This window comes from Panicum hallii, chromosome 5, assembly GCF_002211085.1.
Source record: "Panicum hallii strain FIL2 chromosome 5, PHallii_v3.1, whole genome shotgun sequence".
NCBI lineage: Eukaryota > Viridiplantae > Streptophyta > Magnoliopsida > Poales > Poaceae > Panicum > Panicum hallii.
The window spans coordinates 56,881,028-56,897,454 of NC_038046.1; the positions used below are offsets into that span (position 1 = coordinate 56,881,028).

A 16,427-nucleotide genomic window follows, 5' to 3' on the forward strand; every position below is an offset into this window, starting at 1 on the left:
GATGGTGTCACGGTGACAAGCCGGTCAGTAGTCATAGTCAATGCTGAATGGGAAAAAAAATCGTGTGTTTTATATTGACAATATTCCAATTTATAGGAGCCATCCTTGTGCTGAGGCCATACTAGTATTTTCTGAATCGTTTCAATTGCCCGTTAAAAAGACAATCACCACAAAAGAAGATCCAGACGATTATTTGAGTGGAACACTCTTCCTTATATTAACATACAAAACAAAGCAGTGAATCCAAGGCAAAGAGTTATCAATGATTGGTTTTCCTAGATTAGCATGCATGATTGGGGGTTGAGGTAACCGCGCATCATGCCGTACAGTTAGTCAACGGTGACGATCTATCACCATCCGTTTAAAAGAGACCAGCTGCCAAGCGCCGCTACGTACGAAACAGCAGCGTAACGCCATGGCCGCGACCGATACGACAAGCAGTAGTCATCCAGCCCGTTGCCGTTCTGTTTAGAAAACTGAGAAGATACAGGAAGGCAAGCGACGGAGCATCGAAGCGAGTCCGTGACTAGCAGCGTCGAGCGGACGGACACGGCGTCACGCACGGGCCGGGGGCAGCGGCGTCAGCGCGGGCGGGCGCGGGGAGGGAGAGACCGACGCGTGCACGCCTCGAAAGCGTGTGGCGCATCACCTCGTGACGTCACGCGCGGCGTCACGTCCGGCCGCTGGTCCCCGCGGCCGTCAAAGCTCGCGCCCGACGTGACCGCCCCGCGGACACGGTGGTGGCCTGTGGCCTTTTCCTCCCGCCGTTAAGCACGCGCCGATTATTAAACCCTAGCCGCCTTGTACTCTAATCCCATCCACGGCTCAGGATCGGCGCGCGTCACCGCTCTTGCGACGGGGGAGGCCGGCGTGGCGACTGGATGCTCGCGTATAATATGCTCCCGGGTTGCCATTCCGGGTGGCATCGGCAAGCGGATTTATCCTATGCCTCTACTATCTTGTTTGCACGGCGAGGAATGTGTAACTTTTTTAGTGGCCGCCGTGTTTCTGAAAGTTGCGCTGTCAACGCGAGATCAAAACGGTAATGGAGCGGCGATATGATGTAATGAAGGAAGGGTTTTTTGGAGACCATTTGTGCCTCGCGCTCTACATTCCTGAGTTCCTGTATTTCCGACTGGTCTCGAGTTCAGATGAAGCCGTGCGTTCACGCATCGCGAGGAGATCAAATGGGATTCCTAATTTGCGTCTGGCCAGATTTTGATTTGCACAAATAGAAGGGATGTGGGCAGCAGCGCGAGAATAAATCATGGGTGTAACACACAGATATGAACAGGGTGGAGTTTTGCCATGGCATGAGAAGGCCTGCCGCCAAATTTTAGGGGTCATTTGAAATGGAACGTGCCCCCACATGAGAACACATTTTATATATATTGCATATTTGGTAGGTTTTGGCTAACGGTTGATTTGTACGCTTAACTATTTGGAAGTTCCGGCTGATAATCTTCCAGCATGGATGATATCAAGGTTTGCTGTCAACTGAGGTACATACCACAAAAGAAACAAGAGTGACCAGACTTTAGCTATGCGACTTTCATTTCTTTACACGAGGAACAGTCTGCATGAGGCTATAAGTATTTGAGTTTTGAAGCAATATCTTGCTGTTCTCCATAGCACGTCTAGGGTTTGGCCAAAAAAAAAATCGAAGTGACTTTCGGATTTTAAAGTTACTGATTGGGCAGAGTACGAATTTACGTAATGCCAGATTTTCAAAGTTTCGAGGGTTGTTGGATTTATGTAAATAGATGTCATGCTCATTTTATTCGTAGAGGTGGTATATTATATAATATATTGGTTCAAAACTATAAATGTTCTACTGTTACAATCAAATCTAATTAAGCAATGATCTTAATTAGAAATAAATTTAACTTGTTGAAATGGGTACCATTCCAACTTATAGATGTACTAACGCTTGTGTATAGGTAAATTGTTTGCTCTAATTACAACTCTACTGTATTAATATGTTCACAGGCTGCCTGATTACGGAAATTCTCTTCGTCAACCTAAGCTGAATAACAAGCTTACACGCTTAATGCACTATAGTACAACCATTCACAATAACTACAGAACCATTATGCGCATACGGCGGATCGATGGTACATTCAATTACTTGGTTATCCAAAACCGATTACTCTATGAATTAATTCTATAGCTTATTTTATCTTTTCCATACGAGAACCTCACTTGTGCAGCATGGCTTATTGTAGAAGGTCTGACATGTGAAATTTATTTCGTAGACTTGTGCAGTTACACTGTACCACCTCTACCTATAATTACATACCAAATGTAAAGCTATAAAATAATAAATATACCATGAAGCTCACGGCGCATGGTATTATATATATTTTAATCGAGAGGAATTACATGTGATACCTTAAGCATATTACACTATGAAAAAATCCTCACTATAAAATAATCCTCAGGTGTATAGGTTAGTGTATACTAGGGGGCTCTACCATATTTTTGCTTATAATCCCATACTTTAGGCAAAGGTGTACGCTAAAGAGCATATAGCACCATCGGTCAATCCATCCATTTCAGTTTAAACTCCGGAGTACGACAGTCAAATAGCCCCGCCCACAGCGCAGCAATTTTATAAAGCGTGGACACTGTGCACAGCCCCGCCCGTACGGAACAGCCGCCGCCGCCCAGAGCAGAGCCGAGCAGAGCACGGCACTCGTGTGTACACCGCCGGGTGACCCAAGCGACGGCGCCACGCTGATACGCCACGCCACGCCGCGGTCCACCCGTCTGCCTCCCAAACAAAGCGAGTAGCGAGCGCCCGGCCCCACCACTGGCCCAGCGCCGCGCCCCCTCGCCCGCTGCTGCTACTGACCACGATACCGACCAATCGGATTGGCTCGGCGGATAGGGACGGGGGCGGACGCGCGTGTAATTTAACTCTGGAAGCCTCGCTGGCTGGCGCACACGGACACGCACGAGGTGCCACTCGGCTCGCGCTACTCGCTTTCTCCGTTCTCCCCAGCCGCGTAGGCCGCGGTTGCGCCCGCCCGCCCGCGCGGTCAGCCACCTTCCCCCTCACCTTCCTCCGGGATACCGCGTGGTCCTCCGCCCCGGTACCTATATATTCCGCCCCCGCGTCTCCTCCCCAATCCAACCTCCAGACCTTCAGATCACTCCTCATCCATTCCTCGACATCACAGCGAAGCTCGATCGATCACCATCCAGAACCCCAGGACTTCCAGAGAGGTCGGTCCTACGGCGATTCCTTGTTGCAGACTCCATCGGTCCCACCTAGATGAGCACCTCGTACACCGAGGCGCAGTTCGGCTCCTTCTTTGACCTGCCCGCCGGCGAGGACCTCACGTCCTGGTTCACCCACCTCTGCGAGGACCAGGCGGCGGCGGCGGCGTTCCCGGCGCCGGCACCGGCGTTCGAGGCGCCGGTGGCGATGGCGGACCGGAGGAAGAGGAGCGCGGAGTACCAGCTGGCGCCGGAAGGGGCGGAGGCGTCGGGGGTCAAGCGGCAGCGGTCTCCGACCAGCTCCCGGGAGAACAGCGGCGGCAGCAATGACGGCGACCACGAGCACTCGTCCGCCGCAGCCGGGGGCAGGGGCGGCGGCCGCCGGCTCTGGGTCAAGGAGCGCGACCACGAGTGGTGGGATCGGATGAGCAGCCCGGCGTGCCCCGAGGACGAGTTCCGCCGCGCGTTCCGGATGTCGCGGGCCACCTTCGAGGCCGTCTGCGAGGAGCTGGGCGCCGCCGTCGCCAAGGAGGACACCATGCTCCGCGCCGCCATCCCAGTCCGTCAGCGCGTCGCCGTCTGCATCTGGCGCCTCGCCACCGGGGAGCCTCTCCGCCTCGTCTCCAAGCGCTTCGGCCTGGGCATCTCCACCTGCCACAAGCTCGTGCTCGAGGTCTGCGCCGCCATCAAGGCCGTGCTGATGCCCAAGGCCGTGCAGTGGCCGGAGGCCCCCGCGGACGTCGCCGCGCAGTTCGAGGCCGCGTCGGGGATCGCCAACGTGGTGGGCGCCATGTACACCACCCACATCCCCATCATCGCGCCCAAGGCCAACGTCGCCGCCTACTACAACCGCCGCCACACGGAGCGCAACCAGAAGACGTCCTACTCCATCACGGTGCAGGGCGTGGTGGACGCGGCGGGCGCCTTCACCGACGTCTGCATCGGCTGGCCGGGCTCCATGTCCGACGCCGACGTGCTCGACCGCTCCGCCCTCTACGCGCAGCGCGGCGCCGCGGGGCGCCTGCAGGGCCAGTGGGTGGTCGGCGGCGCGGGCTACCCGCTCATGGACTGGCTGCTGGTCCCCTACACGCACCAGAACATGACGTGGGCGCAGCACGTGTTCAACGAGCGGGTCGACGGCGTGCGCGCCGTGGCGAGGGACGCGTTCCAGCGCCTCAAGGCCCGCTGGGGCTGCCTCCAGAAGCGCACCGAGGTGAAGCTGCAGGACCTCCCCGTGGTGCTCGGCGCCTGCTGCGTGCTCCACAACATCTGCGAGCGCGCCGGCGACGCCGTCGACCCCGAGAACGCCTTTCAGATCTTCGACGACGACATGGTCGCCGAGAACCCCGTGCGCTCGCAGGCGGCCGTCACCGCGCGCGACGAAATCGCCCACAACCTCCTCCACCGCAACAGCGCCGCCGGCCCCGGCTTCCTCTTGAAATGAAGAAGAGGAGAAGCAAGCAGCTTCATTTCTCGGCCGGATCAGCGAGGAAGACGCCGCAAGGCTCAACAATCACAGCCTTTTTTGTTCATCTTAGGAGCTTTCAGTCATGGTAAATTTGTCGGGTGGAGAACAGAGGGCAATTCTTTCTCATGTCTTTTGTAATAAGGGAGGGAACAGAGCAAGGGGGATCATACATACATAGGTTCAAAGATACAGTAGGTGATTGGTTGATAGGATTTGAGATTGTTCTGCTTTTTTTTTAGAATCGAAGATTCATACCATCATTCTTCAGGTTTGGTGAGACTGTAGCCTGTATGATCAATCCTGTACGAGGCTATTTTGCCACCAGGCTGAGTAATCAATCAATGAGTTAAACAGATCTTGTTTTCGTCTCTCCAACCTTGGAATCAGATTCTCTCTTGATCTTCCATGTGTACTCATATTATTTGGCTTTGATTTGAGCTGTCCCCGGCAGCACAAAAGAGATGTTTATCTGAACAAGAAAAAAGCACAAGGAGATCTTTGAATTGACCACGGTCAGAGGGGCAACAGCAGCCGTGTCGTTCTTTGTTTAATGTAGAGATATAAAACTCTGACGAGTCGAGGCAGCATAAAAGAAATCTGACGGCGCAGCTTCCTGTATTAGGTGGCAGTGACACCAGTATAAAACACTACAAGTGTTTGTGATTTTGAAATGATCAGCTCGGCGCAGTAGAAAAAGAAGGCAAGCACAATCGGATCAAGCTGGTCAAATGATGAAAACTGCCTGGAAGGGGTTCGTTTTGATTGGTAGTAATTTGGTATGGTTATACAGCCTGATAGGCTGATACTACAATATAGACCGAGTAGCATAGTAAATGCTGTTAATCTCTGATGCTCGCAGTTTATCATCTCCGTCCCTTAAAAGCAAAGGCAGGATATTGATTATCTTCCTTGTTTCTTCTAAATGAAAAATCATCGTCCTTGTTTTAATGGAGAGAGAGCTTATTACCATCAGGAAATGTTTGCTGGCACAAAGTCGGAACACAGAGCACAGACAATTCTGGTAACTTCAGGAACCTTTGGGATACGTCCTAGCATGTTCAGTTGCTGCAAACTAGCTGTAGCTGGGAATAATAATTAATAACAGAAACAAGATTAGTAAATAATAACTGCTACGAATCTCTGAACGCGCACAGATTTATCACCCCTCCTGTTTAAAGGAAAGCCAGCTTACTACCTCATTACAGTAGTTTTTGATGTAGAAACAGCATGTTACCTCCAGGCAATGTTGCTGATGGTACAATTCTGAACGCAGGGCACAGACATTTCTGGTAACATTAGCGATGTCGGCAGGACGGTCTGGGGCCGCCTGGTTACAGTGCTACCAGCACTGCTGACAACTCCAGTTGACAGAGTATTAAACTCAGGTGTCGAGCTAATGCAGCGCCTGTAAAAGTAAATCAGCGAAGAAGTCTCAATGACAGAGTTGACCTATTTGGCTGTGCCAACAACATGCAACTCTTAAAGCACAACTCTTTCACACCATGACAGGGACAAAAGCTCTCCAGTACTGAGATTAGCGAGGAAAAGCAGTGCCATTTAGTACAAGCAAGCACGGGTCACATGGGACTGACCAGATGGGAACGCATGTTCCGTACTCACGGAAAGCTGCGTGTGGATGCAAGTATCTTCGTGGTCGTGAAAAATCCGTAGACCGGATCCTGGATGGTTGACTGCCATCGAGAGCACATCGCCATCCACAAACTGAAGCGATCTTTTGCTGCTGCTGATCGACGTCGTCAGCTTCAGCTCAGAACGCTTAGGTATGGCCGTGAGGGAAAAAGAGCAGCACTTCGCCGGAAAAAGAGAAGATCTGTAGGATCCGGCATGAGCATGCCACCACTAAGGAAACCGTACCGACATCAGTACAGTCTGCAGAGCAATCCGATCAACGCTCAACGGTTTGGACACAGACATTCGGTCGTGATCAGCTTTCAGAAACAGATCTTGAGTAGCAGCGGCAAGCAGATGTTCTGAAAAGTTTGAAACTGATCGACAGGCAACCGGGCACCAGCAATCGAGAGGCCACTGTTACTGCATACGCTGTAGTTCCTGATCCTCTGCCCCTGCCCTTGCCCGTGCGACCGACAGCTCTGCTTGTTTGTGCAGAGACTGAAGAGTGAAGACGAACTAGAGGCGAAGGGAAAAGGCCCATCTCGTCGTTTCCGTGGGCCGTAGCCACGCCGATTCGTCGTTTGCTGCTACTGCCGTTCGCTCATAGGACAGGGCCCCCAAGGCCTCGTTTGACCGGTAGTCTTTCTTAACGGGCCATACCTCTGTTCCAGGCAGGACGGTTCGGGCTTTGGGCTGGTGGTTAGGTCCACGCCAGCCGCTGGGAGACTCTCTGTGGTGCGACGGATTGCTTGCGGCTTCCCCGCCGCACACGTCGCTCTGGAGGAATCGCGTCTGCTCCGTGTCCCCGACTCCAGAACGTGCCCGGCGGCGGTGGAAACCGCGCGCGCAAGCCGTGCCGGCCGAAGCCGTGTCCGCGGTCGATCACCGCCGGCCGGCTGCTCCCAACCGCGGTGGCCACGCTGCGCCGTCCCCACGGCCGGTGACCCCGCACAACCGGTCATCCCGCCGGCTGGTGCCGCCGCGGGCCTTGCCGCCGCCTGCGCCCGCGCGCGTTCGGCCAGTCGTCGTCCACTGTTCTCGTTGGAGTCCAGTTCACGCACATGCCGGCCGCTTCGTCAGCTGGCCACAGCCGGCGTCCACTTTGCGGCGCCGGCCGGCCGGCGGCGGCGACAGATGCTTGTGCGCTCCAGATCGGTGGAGAGCTCTCACCGCACGGACAGCGCGCTGCCTCCGTGAATATTTTGTTGGGGTAGCCGTGACGCGCGCGCGCATCCACTGGCTAGGTTAGGTGTGCGTGTGCATGCACCGAACGGTGGGACCGTATGGCCCGTGGTATGGCACGCTGCATGCCGCCCGTGCTCTGTGTGCGACCGGATCCGGGCTCTGACGTTGATGTCACGGACTTTATAGAAGAAGTGCTTCCCTATTCTTTAGCTAGCGTTTGCCGCCGTTGTTGGTGTTAGTTAACTATAATTTCCAGGGTCGTACTCTGCGAGTTTTGTATTAAAATAAAAAATAAAAAATCCAATTTACATCCTCAAAATATTATTAAAAATCTGTTTTTTCAACTTTCGACTATAAAAGTCGAATAACAAGAACCATTAAATTGTTGAAACCGGATAAATAGTTTCAAAAGTAACTGTCAGCATATTGTTGGTACATACAGACAGGGGTACCTTCTACTAGTGTATCCAGCCCGAGGAGCGCGAGGTTATCCGTAACCACGCGCTAAGCTTCTGGGCAACAGGGCGTACAATCCGGGCCTGATGGCTGGTGCATGGTCTCCGGACCTCCCTCCATGCCCTGGTAGGTCCGGTGCCTCCACGTACCTGCAAGGACAATGTGCTCAGGAACGGCTGTCACGAGGCCGGACCACCGCGGGGTGGTCCACGGCCCCATGTGAAGAAGCCGAACCCCCAGGGGGCCTGAGCACCTGGGCCTGCCAGGGGGTCCGGTGCCGCCACGTGTCCCTGCGGGAGCGCCTGCATACCAGCGCCGCCGCGTGTTCGGAGGGTTCCAGTCTTCTGCGAGAAGCCAACCCAACTACCGCATTAAATGCGGTTGGTTGGGGTGAGCGTGCCCGGGACAGGGTATGGGCTGCCCTCTAACACAGCGGGCAGGTATGGCTAACATCACGGTAAGCCCGCCAGTTACCGAGGCGGCGCGTCACGTCACCACGCTGAGTGCGTGGGCAAGGGACAAATAGTCACATCACAGCGCCGCGCGCGTGAGCAACGAGTCATTATGACCTACTACAGGAAGGCCACGGCGTGCCCTGCTACAGTGTGAAAAGGCTACAGCACGGCAGGTCAGTGTAGCCCCTTCGCCTATCAGCAGGAGCTGACCCTACGGTGACAGCACGCCACCCACTACGTCTGTCACTGGCAGCAGACCCTGTGCCAGCGAGACGGTACATGACCATACCCTGGTAGAGGATACGCACAGAAGCTGAAGAGGAAGATTTCCGAATATGTGGCATTTAAGGCTCAAATGTGTACGATATATAATATGTCGCCGGATCCACCTGTCGGGACCCCGCTCAGTGTACGCGCTCCCCTTGAGCCTATAAAAGGGAGAGCGCGCGCGTTAGAACACAAAATTTCTCAAGCTTTCTCAAGTTCTCTCAAGCTTTCCAAAGTCCCATAGACACTTAGGCTCTCACAAGCAATAGAACACACAGTGGACGTAGAGTTTTACGCTCCGGCGGCCTGAACCGCTCTAAACCCTTGTGTGCTTTCCGTGATCTTACGCCTTTTGATCTAACCTTTCTTGACTTCCCCAAACTCATCCTAAACTAGGATTAGGCGGGTGCACTCCGCCACCTGGCTGGAGAATCCTCCGACACATATGAAAACTAAAAATATGCAAGTTTAAATTAAAAATTTATAAATAATTTATTTTAAATTAGAAAAATATCAAAACTGGTGCCAACATTTTTCACTATAAAAAAGAGTTTTTAGGGCGGGTAAAAAAATATTTTTAGAGACGGGTGCGGTTCCCGCCACTACTACTCACGGCTAGAAATGCTACTTTTAGAGGCAGGTAATGCGTCCGCCCCTGAAAAAGATTTCTAGGGGCGGGAACCGTCCCTACAAATAAATTTCTAGAAAATTAAAAAAATTAAAAATAGCAAAATAAAAAAAATTGCAATCAACCAGCCACCGCCACAAGCCCTTGTGCTATCGAGTACAACAAAATATACGCACTTGCATCACCTAGGGTTCGAACCGCATACCTAAAGCCTCGCGCGTACCTTCCTCTCCACCACATTACACATTCACTTGTGACTCTATAGGGTATATTATTTTTTATATTAACTCTGCAATTTATTTGTAGGGCGGGTGTCACCCGCCCCTAAAATTATTTTTCTACTTTATTTAAAAATCTATTTAAATCTTTACACATAGCAAAACAAATAAAAAAGTAAAACTTCTACATTATGATTATTGTGAACTGTAGATAAAAAATACACCAAATATATTTCAGTGTGTATAAAGGTTAAGATTGTGGAAACTTTGAAGTATGACTTTAGTTGTATGAGATATTATATAGTCACAAGTATCAGACAAATTATAATAATTTTTTGGACTACTAAATTACCTTAAATGAAACGTTATCAACTACAAAAATTGTAGGTCTCGTCAATCTCTACAATTGATATAAAGTTTGATTTTATCTGAGACCATATGAAAAAATTATAATCTTTATTGCATGGGACTATTTGTAGGGGGTGGGCCATGCTACCATCCGCACCTAAAAATGCATTTTTAGGGGTGGTGACACCATCACCCGCCCCTAAAAATGTATTCGCAGGGTATGTGGATTGCTACAGTAATCCCGCTCCGTTTGTAGGAGCGGGTTATCTTTTGGCCCGCCCCGGAAAAAAGAACATCCCTACAAATCGTTTATAGCAGTGTTTCTAAAGGTATAACAATCTATTGGCACTCTATTTGTAAGATGTTTGGATCCGTTTTTTTCATGTTATTATTTTTGAATAAATGAGATTCAAATAGAGCACCAATGGATAGATTACATGGAACTATTTGTGAGTGCTGGCTGAACCGTGAGAGCGGACGGATATGATGGATAATCAAGTCATAATATGACAGAATTCACTAGGTTTTGCTAGTTGCATGCATGGAGATCTGATGCATCTACGACCCTACGCTGAACTCCTTTGTCTTTAGCCAAATAATAAAGTCCACCGTTGCCTGGCGATCAGGACGCCGTCCATCCCGTTTCGGTTTGATGCTATCATCTCTTCATGGTTGTTCGACGACAGGTGCTATCAGCTTAGCCTACCTCCACCAGACCACCACTCTATCAGCCAGCTCTAGATGACGGTCTAGATCGAGCCATGACAAGACGAGTCGCGCGCGCGGCGGAAAAGGAAGGAAATTCGAGGAGGTCTTGCTCTCCACATTTGGCCATCCTTTGACTGCATCTCTGCACGCCGCTCCTCCCTCCTGGCTCCTTCGCCAGTTGCCAATTGTTTATTCAGCGGCTGGCCGGGGAGACACGCACGAATCCAGAATCCTATCGCGAGGAACAGATTCATCATCGAGCGTGCTCGATCCTGGTCTTAGCTCAGCGAGCGCATCCTGTGCTCGCAATTCACTCACTGCAGGGCACGCACGTTCCGGAGAGATGACTGACGGCGCCAAAGATTCCAATAATTCCCCTCGCTTTTGCAAAAGCAGGCATCGTGTGGGGATAGAGTTTCCTCCATCCATATACTGTGGCAAAGATATGGGGAAAAAAGGCTAGCTCTCCCGGCCCTATGGCAAAACGACAACGCGCTGGACCATTGCATTATATTGGTCGCCTTTATATATTTTTATATATATATCCTCTCTAGAAATGGTAAAAACAATGGTCCCTAGGTATTTTGGTCGTTAACAAATATACTTACTTCTTTATCGATCTACTGTATATCTAATATTGTTCTTAATCTTAAGGATCTGAATGGAACTACCCTAACTAGAGAGGTCTAGCTATTTTTTTTTTCTAGTTGGGTGGAGGCAATAACTAGCTGGACAGTTATTAGATGAGAATAGTTGGGGTTTGTTTGAATTAGCTACAGCCAAAATAAACTGGGATATATAGCTCTAACTAGTTGATCCAAATAGGCCTTTATATATCTTTGAACGCATTATATGTATATATATATATATATAGGTCCACGAAATTTAAGCGATAGTAAGGGAGCTAAAATAAATCTTTTCCTTTGATTTATTCGCCACACAATTCCTCGTCAATGGCTCACGCAATTCCTAGCGCAATGCTTTGTGTGATAGTGTTGCGGTTCATTCGTTCTTATCTAATAATAATTGGAGATGCGAGTTGCTAATGTTGATGGGGAAAAAGGCAACTGAAGTGATGATCCAATTCAAGATGTGGAGAGATGACCTAAGCTTTCGCCACGCATGTTTTCATAACCTTTTGTCTATTTCCAAGAATAAGCCATGCAAAAGGAGATTGTTGCTCTTTCTGGAAAAGGGAGGCCCCGGTCCTGTGTGCTATGCTTTTCCAATCTGAGACTGCCGTTCCCAAATCGAACATGTATTCATTTGTTAAAACGTCCACTGATCCACTCCTTTATTCGTGCGAAGCTTTTGCATGCATCTATCCGGCCGCTCCTGCTCAACTTTAAACTAGGGAAGCAGACCAGGGGGCCTTTTGGGCTCAGCATATGCTCATGGAAATCTTGCGGCATGCTCCTATAGTTTATTAACACGCTTACAAAGCATGCAAAATCACTACTTTCAGTTAGGCATATATTCAGAGATGATTTAAATGGGCTATATAAAACTGCAACACCTACATATTCAGAGTATGCACAAAAGCATTAAGCACACTTTTAGCACTACTGTAAGTTTCTCCGGAATAATTCATTATTCATCCACACAACTTACAACAAACGGCTGGCCATCTCTAACATAATAATCATCAGAATCATGTTTGTTCATTCGCAAATCATTAAGTTCTTACTACCAGTAATGGGTTGAGTATAAGTTAGTAGTGATTGCTGTAAATTAAAGGGGATTCTTTTCTAGCGCACTCATTCGAATTCACGTATATTATTAGTGGCAACATGACAGCAACTACTAGATGTCATTTAATTTGATTAATCCTCTTATCTCACATTCTCACTCATGTGCATGATTACATTGCCACGTATTATCCTGGTAATTAGCTAGTTAATACTTCTGTCAAGTTTTACTTGGTTAAAATTATGTGAATTTGACTATCTCATGACATCGCCTAAATACCATGGTGTCTTATTTACTAAGAGAATCCATAATGTATGGATACTAAAAATCTAATACTTGTCACGCGTAAGCATTTTGTTGCTCTAGCATGCATTGTAGGGCACATTATTGCAGTGCTGGAAATCAGAATAATACCACCAGAAGACAGAACTACATAGACAAACTCCCTGAGAAATCGTTAGGACAAATGAGTTCCTTGTAAGCCACGCACTGTCAAACGTTACTGTCATGGAATACTGCTCCTGCAATATATCCCTCAGAAATTAACTAACTATTGTAAATAAACTTATTCCGATCCTTGTGATTTCCTTTGTGGATTTGATCTAGTAGTCTTCCCTTAAATTATAACACCTCTCTCTTCTCGTTGAATTAGAAACCTGACATCGCTCCTCCGATCCTGGCCTTGTGGTGGTCTCAAGTTTCAAACTTCACATTACTACCTCCGTACATTTCAAAACTCAAATTGTAACGAGAGACAGCAACAAAAGAAGTCGGCACATAATGGTTTGACCGTACGTGATTGGTTAGAAATGGCGGTGTGCAGATGCACATGTGCGTGGGTTAATTTGGTTTAGAATTACAAGGCGCATTGGGAGAAGTACTGCATGCTTGCAGTACTGTTCTACTCTGTTTTCAGCAGACATTCATCGGGCCTACATACAGCTAGCAGTACACTGTACAGTGCAGTATGACTGTGTATGTACACATGCATGCAATAATATTCGAACTTCATGGACCTGCTTGTCCCGTATACTTGGGGAAAAAAAAGATTCTTCGAGCACAAAAGCGATGGTGAACATTTGGGTTTATGGCAAGCAAAGTTGTTTCTGTTAATAGCCCTAAAATAATGCACCAAATACTCACTAAAGCAGCTGGTTAGATGGTCCAAGGCAAAGCTTATCTGGTTCATGGCATGCATGTTTGCCCCACAGGAAGGGATCAGGATGGAACAGAAGCTAGCTATAGGTGTCTATTCACTCTACTGATAGGTGGTGCCAAGAACATATAAAATTCATCTCTACTGTTCCATCAACCGGCCAATTGCGGCATCTTCCCGTTTTATTCCATTCAAACGGGAACGCAGCTAGCTCAAGTACACACCCTCCTCTCTTTCCCTCCCTGGCCTATAAATACAGTACCACCCCCCCTTCGCAACTCACCACCCAAATAAACAGTAGTAGTGAAATTCTAGAGATAAATGGATATCTAGATCTGTCTCAACAATTATAGTAGTACATCCACATATATATGTACAGTCTCACACATACTAATACACACCTACCAGTGGATCAGAAAAGAGGAGAGTGTGACTGATCTGATGATCAGTTCTGTGATTTTATCTTCATCCCTTTGTTGCTGTTTCATGATGGTCAGTTGTGGGGGTGGAAGGAGAGAGGTGGAGGCTGACAGAAGAGAGTGAGCACACATGGTGCCTTTCTTGCATGATGAATGGCAGAGTCCATGCTTGAAGCTATGTGTGCTCACTTCTCTCTCTGTCGGCCACTAGAATCCTTCTCCCTCCCCCCTCTCCCTCCTCTCTCTGGCTGCGTGTGTATTTGAGAAGTGACATGCATGGTGATTTCTTGCGTTTGTGCTATTTTCTCTTTCTTGAGCACCCAGAAATTCATGGTGCATGCAGTTTCTTTCTGTTCAGGGGCATTTCATGCTAGCACGCACGCATCTATATGACTATAGACCAAAAGAAATTGTTTAATGAGTCACACGAGGTCGATCTTTATGGTGCCTTATAGGATTTTTGCAGTTTGCCTGAAGGGGAGGAGCTGGGTTTTGAAGGTTTGACAGAAGAGAGTGAGCACACGCGGTGGTTTCTTAGCATGAGTGCCATGCTGGGAGCTGTGCGTGCTCACTCTCTATCTGTCAGCCACTCATTAGCCCATCTCTTCTTTCCACCGCTAATTTCTTACATGCGGATAGGATCTCTATGGCTTTTCTTCCTAATTAACTGACGATCTGATCCATGCATGATTTTGTTTCATTTTTTTTCTTGTAGGGAAACGATTGCAAAGCAAGCAATATTGATCAAACTTTCATCAGAGAGGCTACATACGATCAAAAACAAGCTTTGCTTGCTCTCCCAAAAATAGGTGTGCTTAGTGGTTGTGTTATTTCTCTGTTATAATTTTCCAGGGTAAACTCCCAATCATATGTGTAGTGGTTAAGGAACTCTCTCAAAAAAGATGATGTTTCAGGGTGTTTTCTAGTGCCTGTATTTCTCTGAATCTGTCCATAAGCTCTACTTAAATCTGTCCACAAGCTTTCGTTGGATCTGTCGAAGCTCATGTAAATTAATATGACCACCCACCGATATTATTTCATGTGAAGAATTATGAGGCCTGTTTGCATGCAAATATTTTCTCTTATTGTGACTGGGCTCTGTGACATATATCTGAGTTATTTGCAAGCAGTAAAATATTAATCAATATCAGTAACTGTAAAACCGATGAATAGTAAGTTTAAAGCTGATGAATAATAAAGTTTAAGTTGAGTGCTCCGTTTAATTTATTCTCAATCTGTTAGTATGTCCTCTCACTGACTAATGACTAATTTAAGTTTATTCGTTCAGTGGAATATAGAAGATACATATTAATTCAGCGATGACCTTTGTCAAGATCACACCCCCGTGCAGCCGTATACATATAGAATGAAAATGAATCAACCGGGACATACTCCATATAAGTCTGCGGTTACTTGTTATATGAGAAGTATAAACAACATAAGATCTGTTTGGATCCACCCAACTAAAATTTAGCTAGCTAAAATTTTAAAGTCAAACTTTAGCCGGCAGCTAAAAGTTCTCCTAGATTTAGTTAGGGTGTTTGGATCCTCTAGCTAATACACCCAGTTAAAATTTAGCTGGTTTTAGCTGTGTCGAAACAGCTAAACTCAGCTAAACTTTAGCCGGTCTTTAAGCTAGGCCGTTTGGATCCCAGCAGCTAATTTTAGCCGGCTAAAGTTTATTTGGTGGATCCAAACAAGCAACAAGGGATTCACTGGCGTGGCAAAAATATCTCAAAAAAATCAAGACACGTCTAAGGCATTTCGTGGGCGAGCTAACGATGTGGTTCTATCCTGTGACGAAACATAAAAAAAAAGATTATTTTGCTCAATTTTTTCAACTTTGACTGCTTACTGCTTACATAAAGAATCATGTAGATTAAACATAGGATTGATTTACGACATTTTTGGTAGAAGTTGTTAGATAACATCATGCATGCCGCAGTTTTTTTCCCCAAAAGGAAGGTTTATCGCAAGTATTATTAGAAAAAGAACATAAAAACTAGTACGCTCTAGTTTTTTTTTCCGTAAAACGGGTCCCAAAAACCACACAACCGGGGGGGGGGGGGATACGCTTCCCCAAGCAACTTAAGTACTCCGAGTAGGCAATCAATATTGAGCTGACTTGATGGAAGCACGACCCAACTGACTGTTCACCACCGTAGCATTAACAACATGTTTTAATGCAAGATTTAGCGAAATTGATATGATGTTTTAGATGTTGATATTTTTTTTCTATAAACTTGATCGAGTTAAAATCGAGACCAAACTTAAAAACAACATACATAGTGGAACAGGGGGGCACTACTACGAAAAACTTTGTAGGGGCGGGTACAAAAGTATTTTTAGGGCGGGTGCATACCGTCCATACTTTTCACAGCTAAAAATGCAATTTGTAGGGTCACAGCATGAGCCGACCCGCCCCTACAAATCAATTTCAAGAAAATAAAAAATAAATAAAAATGGAAAATAGCAAAATAAAAAAGAAAAAAAGAATTGCAACGAACCAGCCACCACCACAAACCCCATAGGCCCTTACTATCAAATTACAATTTTTTGACAAAATATACACACTT

The 16,427-nt window shown here is 47.7% G+C and overlaps 1 protein-coding gene and 1 long non-coding RNA gene across 2 annotated transcripts; both read left to right on the plus strand.

Moving 5' to 3' along the window:
* Positions 1-3,115: 3,115 nt before the first annotated feature.
* Positions 3,116-5,058, plus strand: LOC112895103 (protein ANTAGONIST OF LIKE HETEROCHROMATIN PROTEIN 1-like). Its single transcript, XM_025962981.1, has one exon. The coding sequence runs from the start codon at positions 3,278-3,280 to the stop codon at positions 4,664-4,666; it is 1,389 nt and encodes a 462-aa protein (XP_025818766.1). The 5' UTR covers positions 3,116-3,277; the 3' UTR covers positions 4,667-5,058.
* Positions 5,059-13,660: 8,602 nt separating this feature from the next.
* Positions 13,661-14,924, plus strand: LOC112893985. The gene is made up of 2 exons (XR_003228925.1): positions 13,661-14,130; positions 14,567-14,924. It is a non-coding gene; the product is annotated as an uncharacterized LOC112893985 (long non-coding RNA).
* The last annotated feature ends 1,503 nt before the right edge of the window (positions 14,925-16,427 follow it).

What these genes read in the sequence shown, in the direction of transcription:
- LOC112895103 (XM_025962981.1), top strand. Translation starts at nt 3,278, where the DNA reads ATGAGCACCTCGTACACCGAGGCGCAGTTCGGCTCCTTCTTTGACCTG.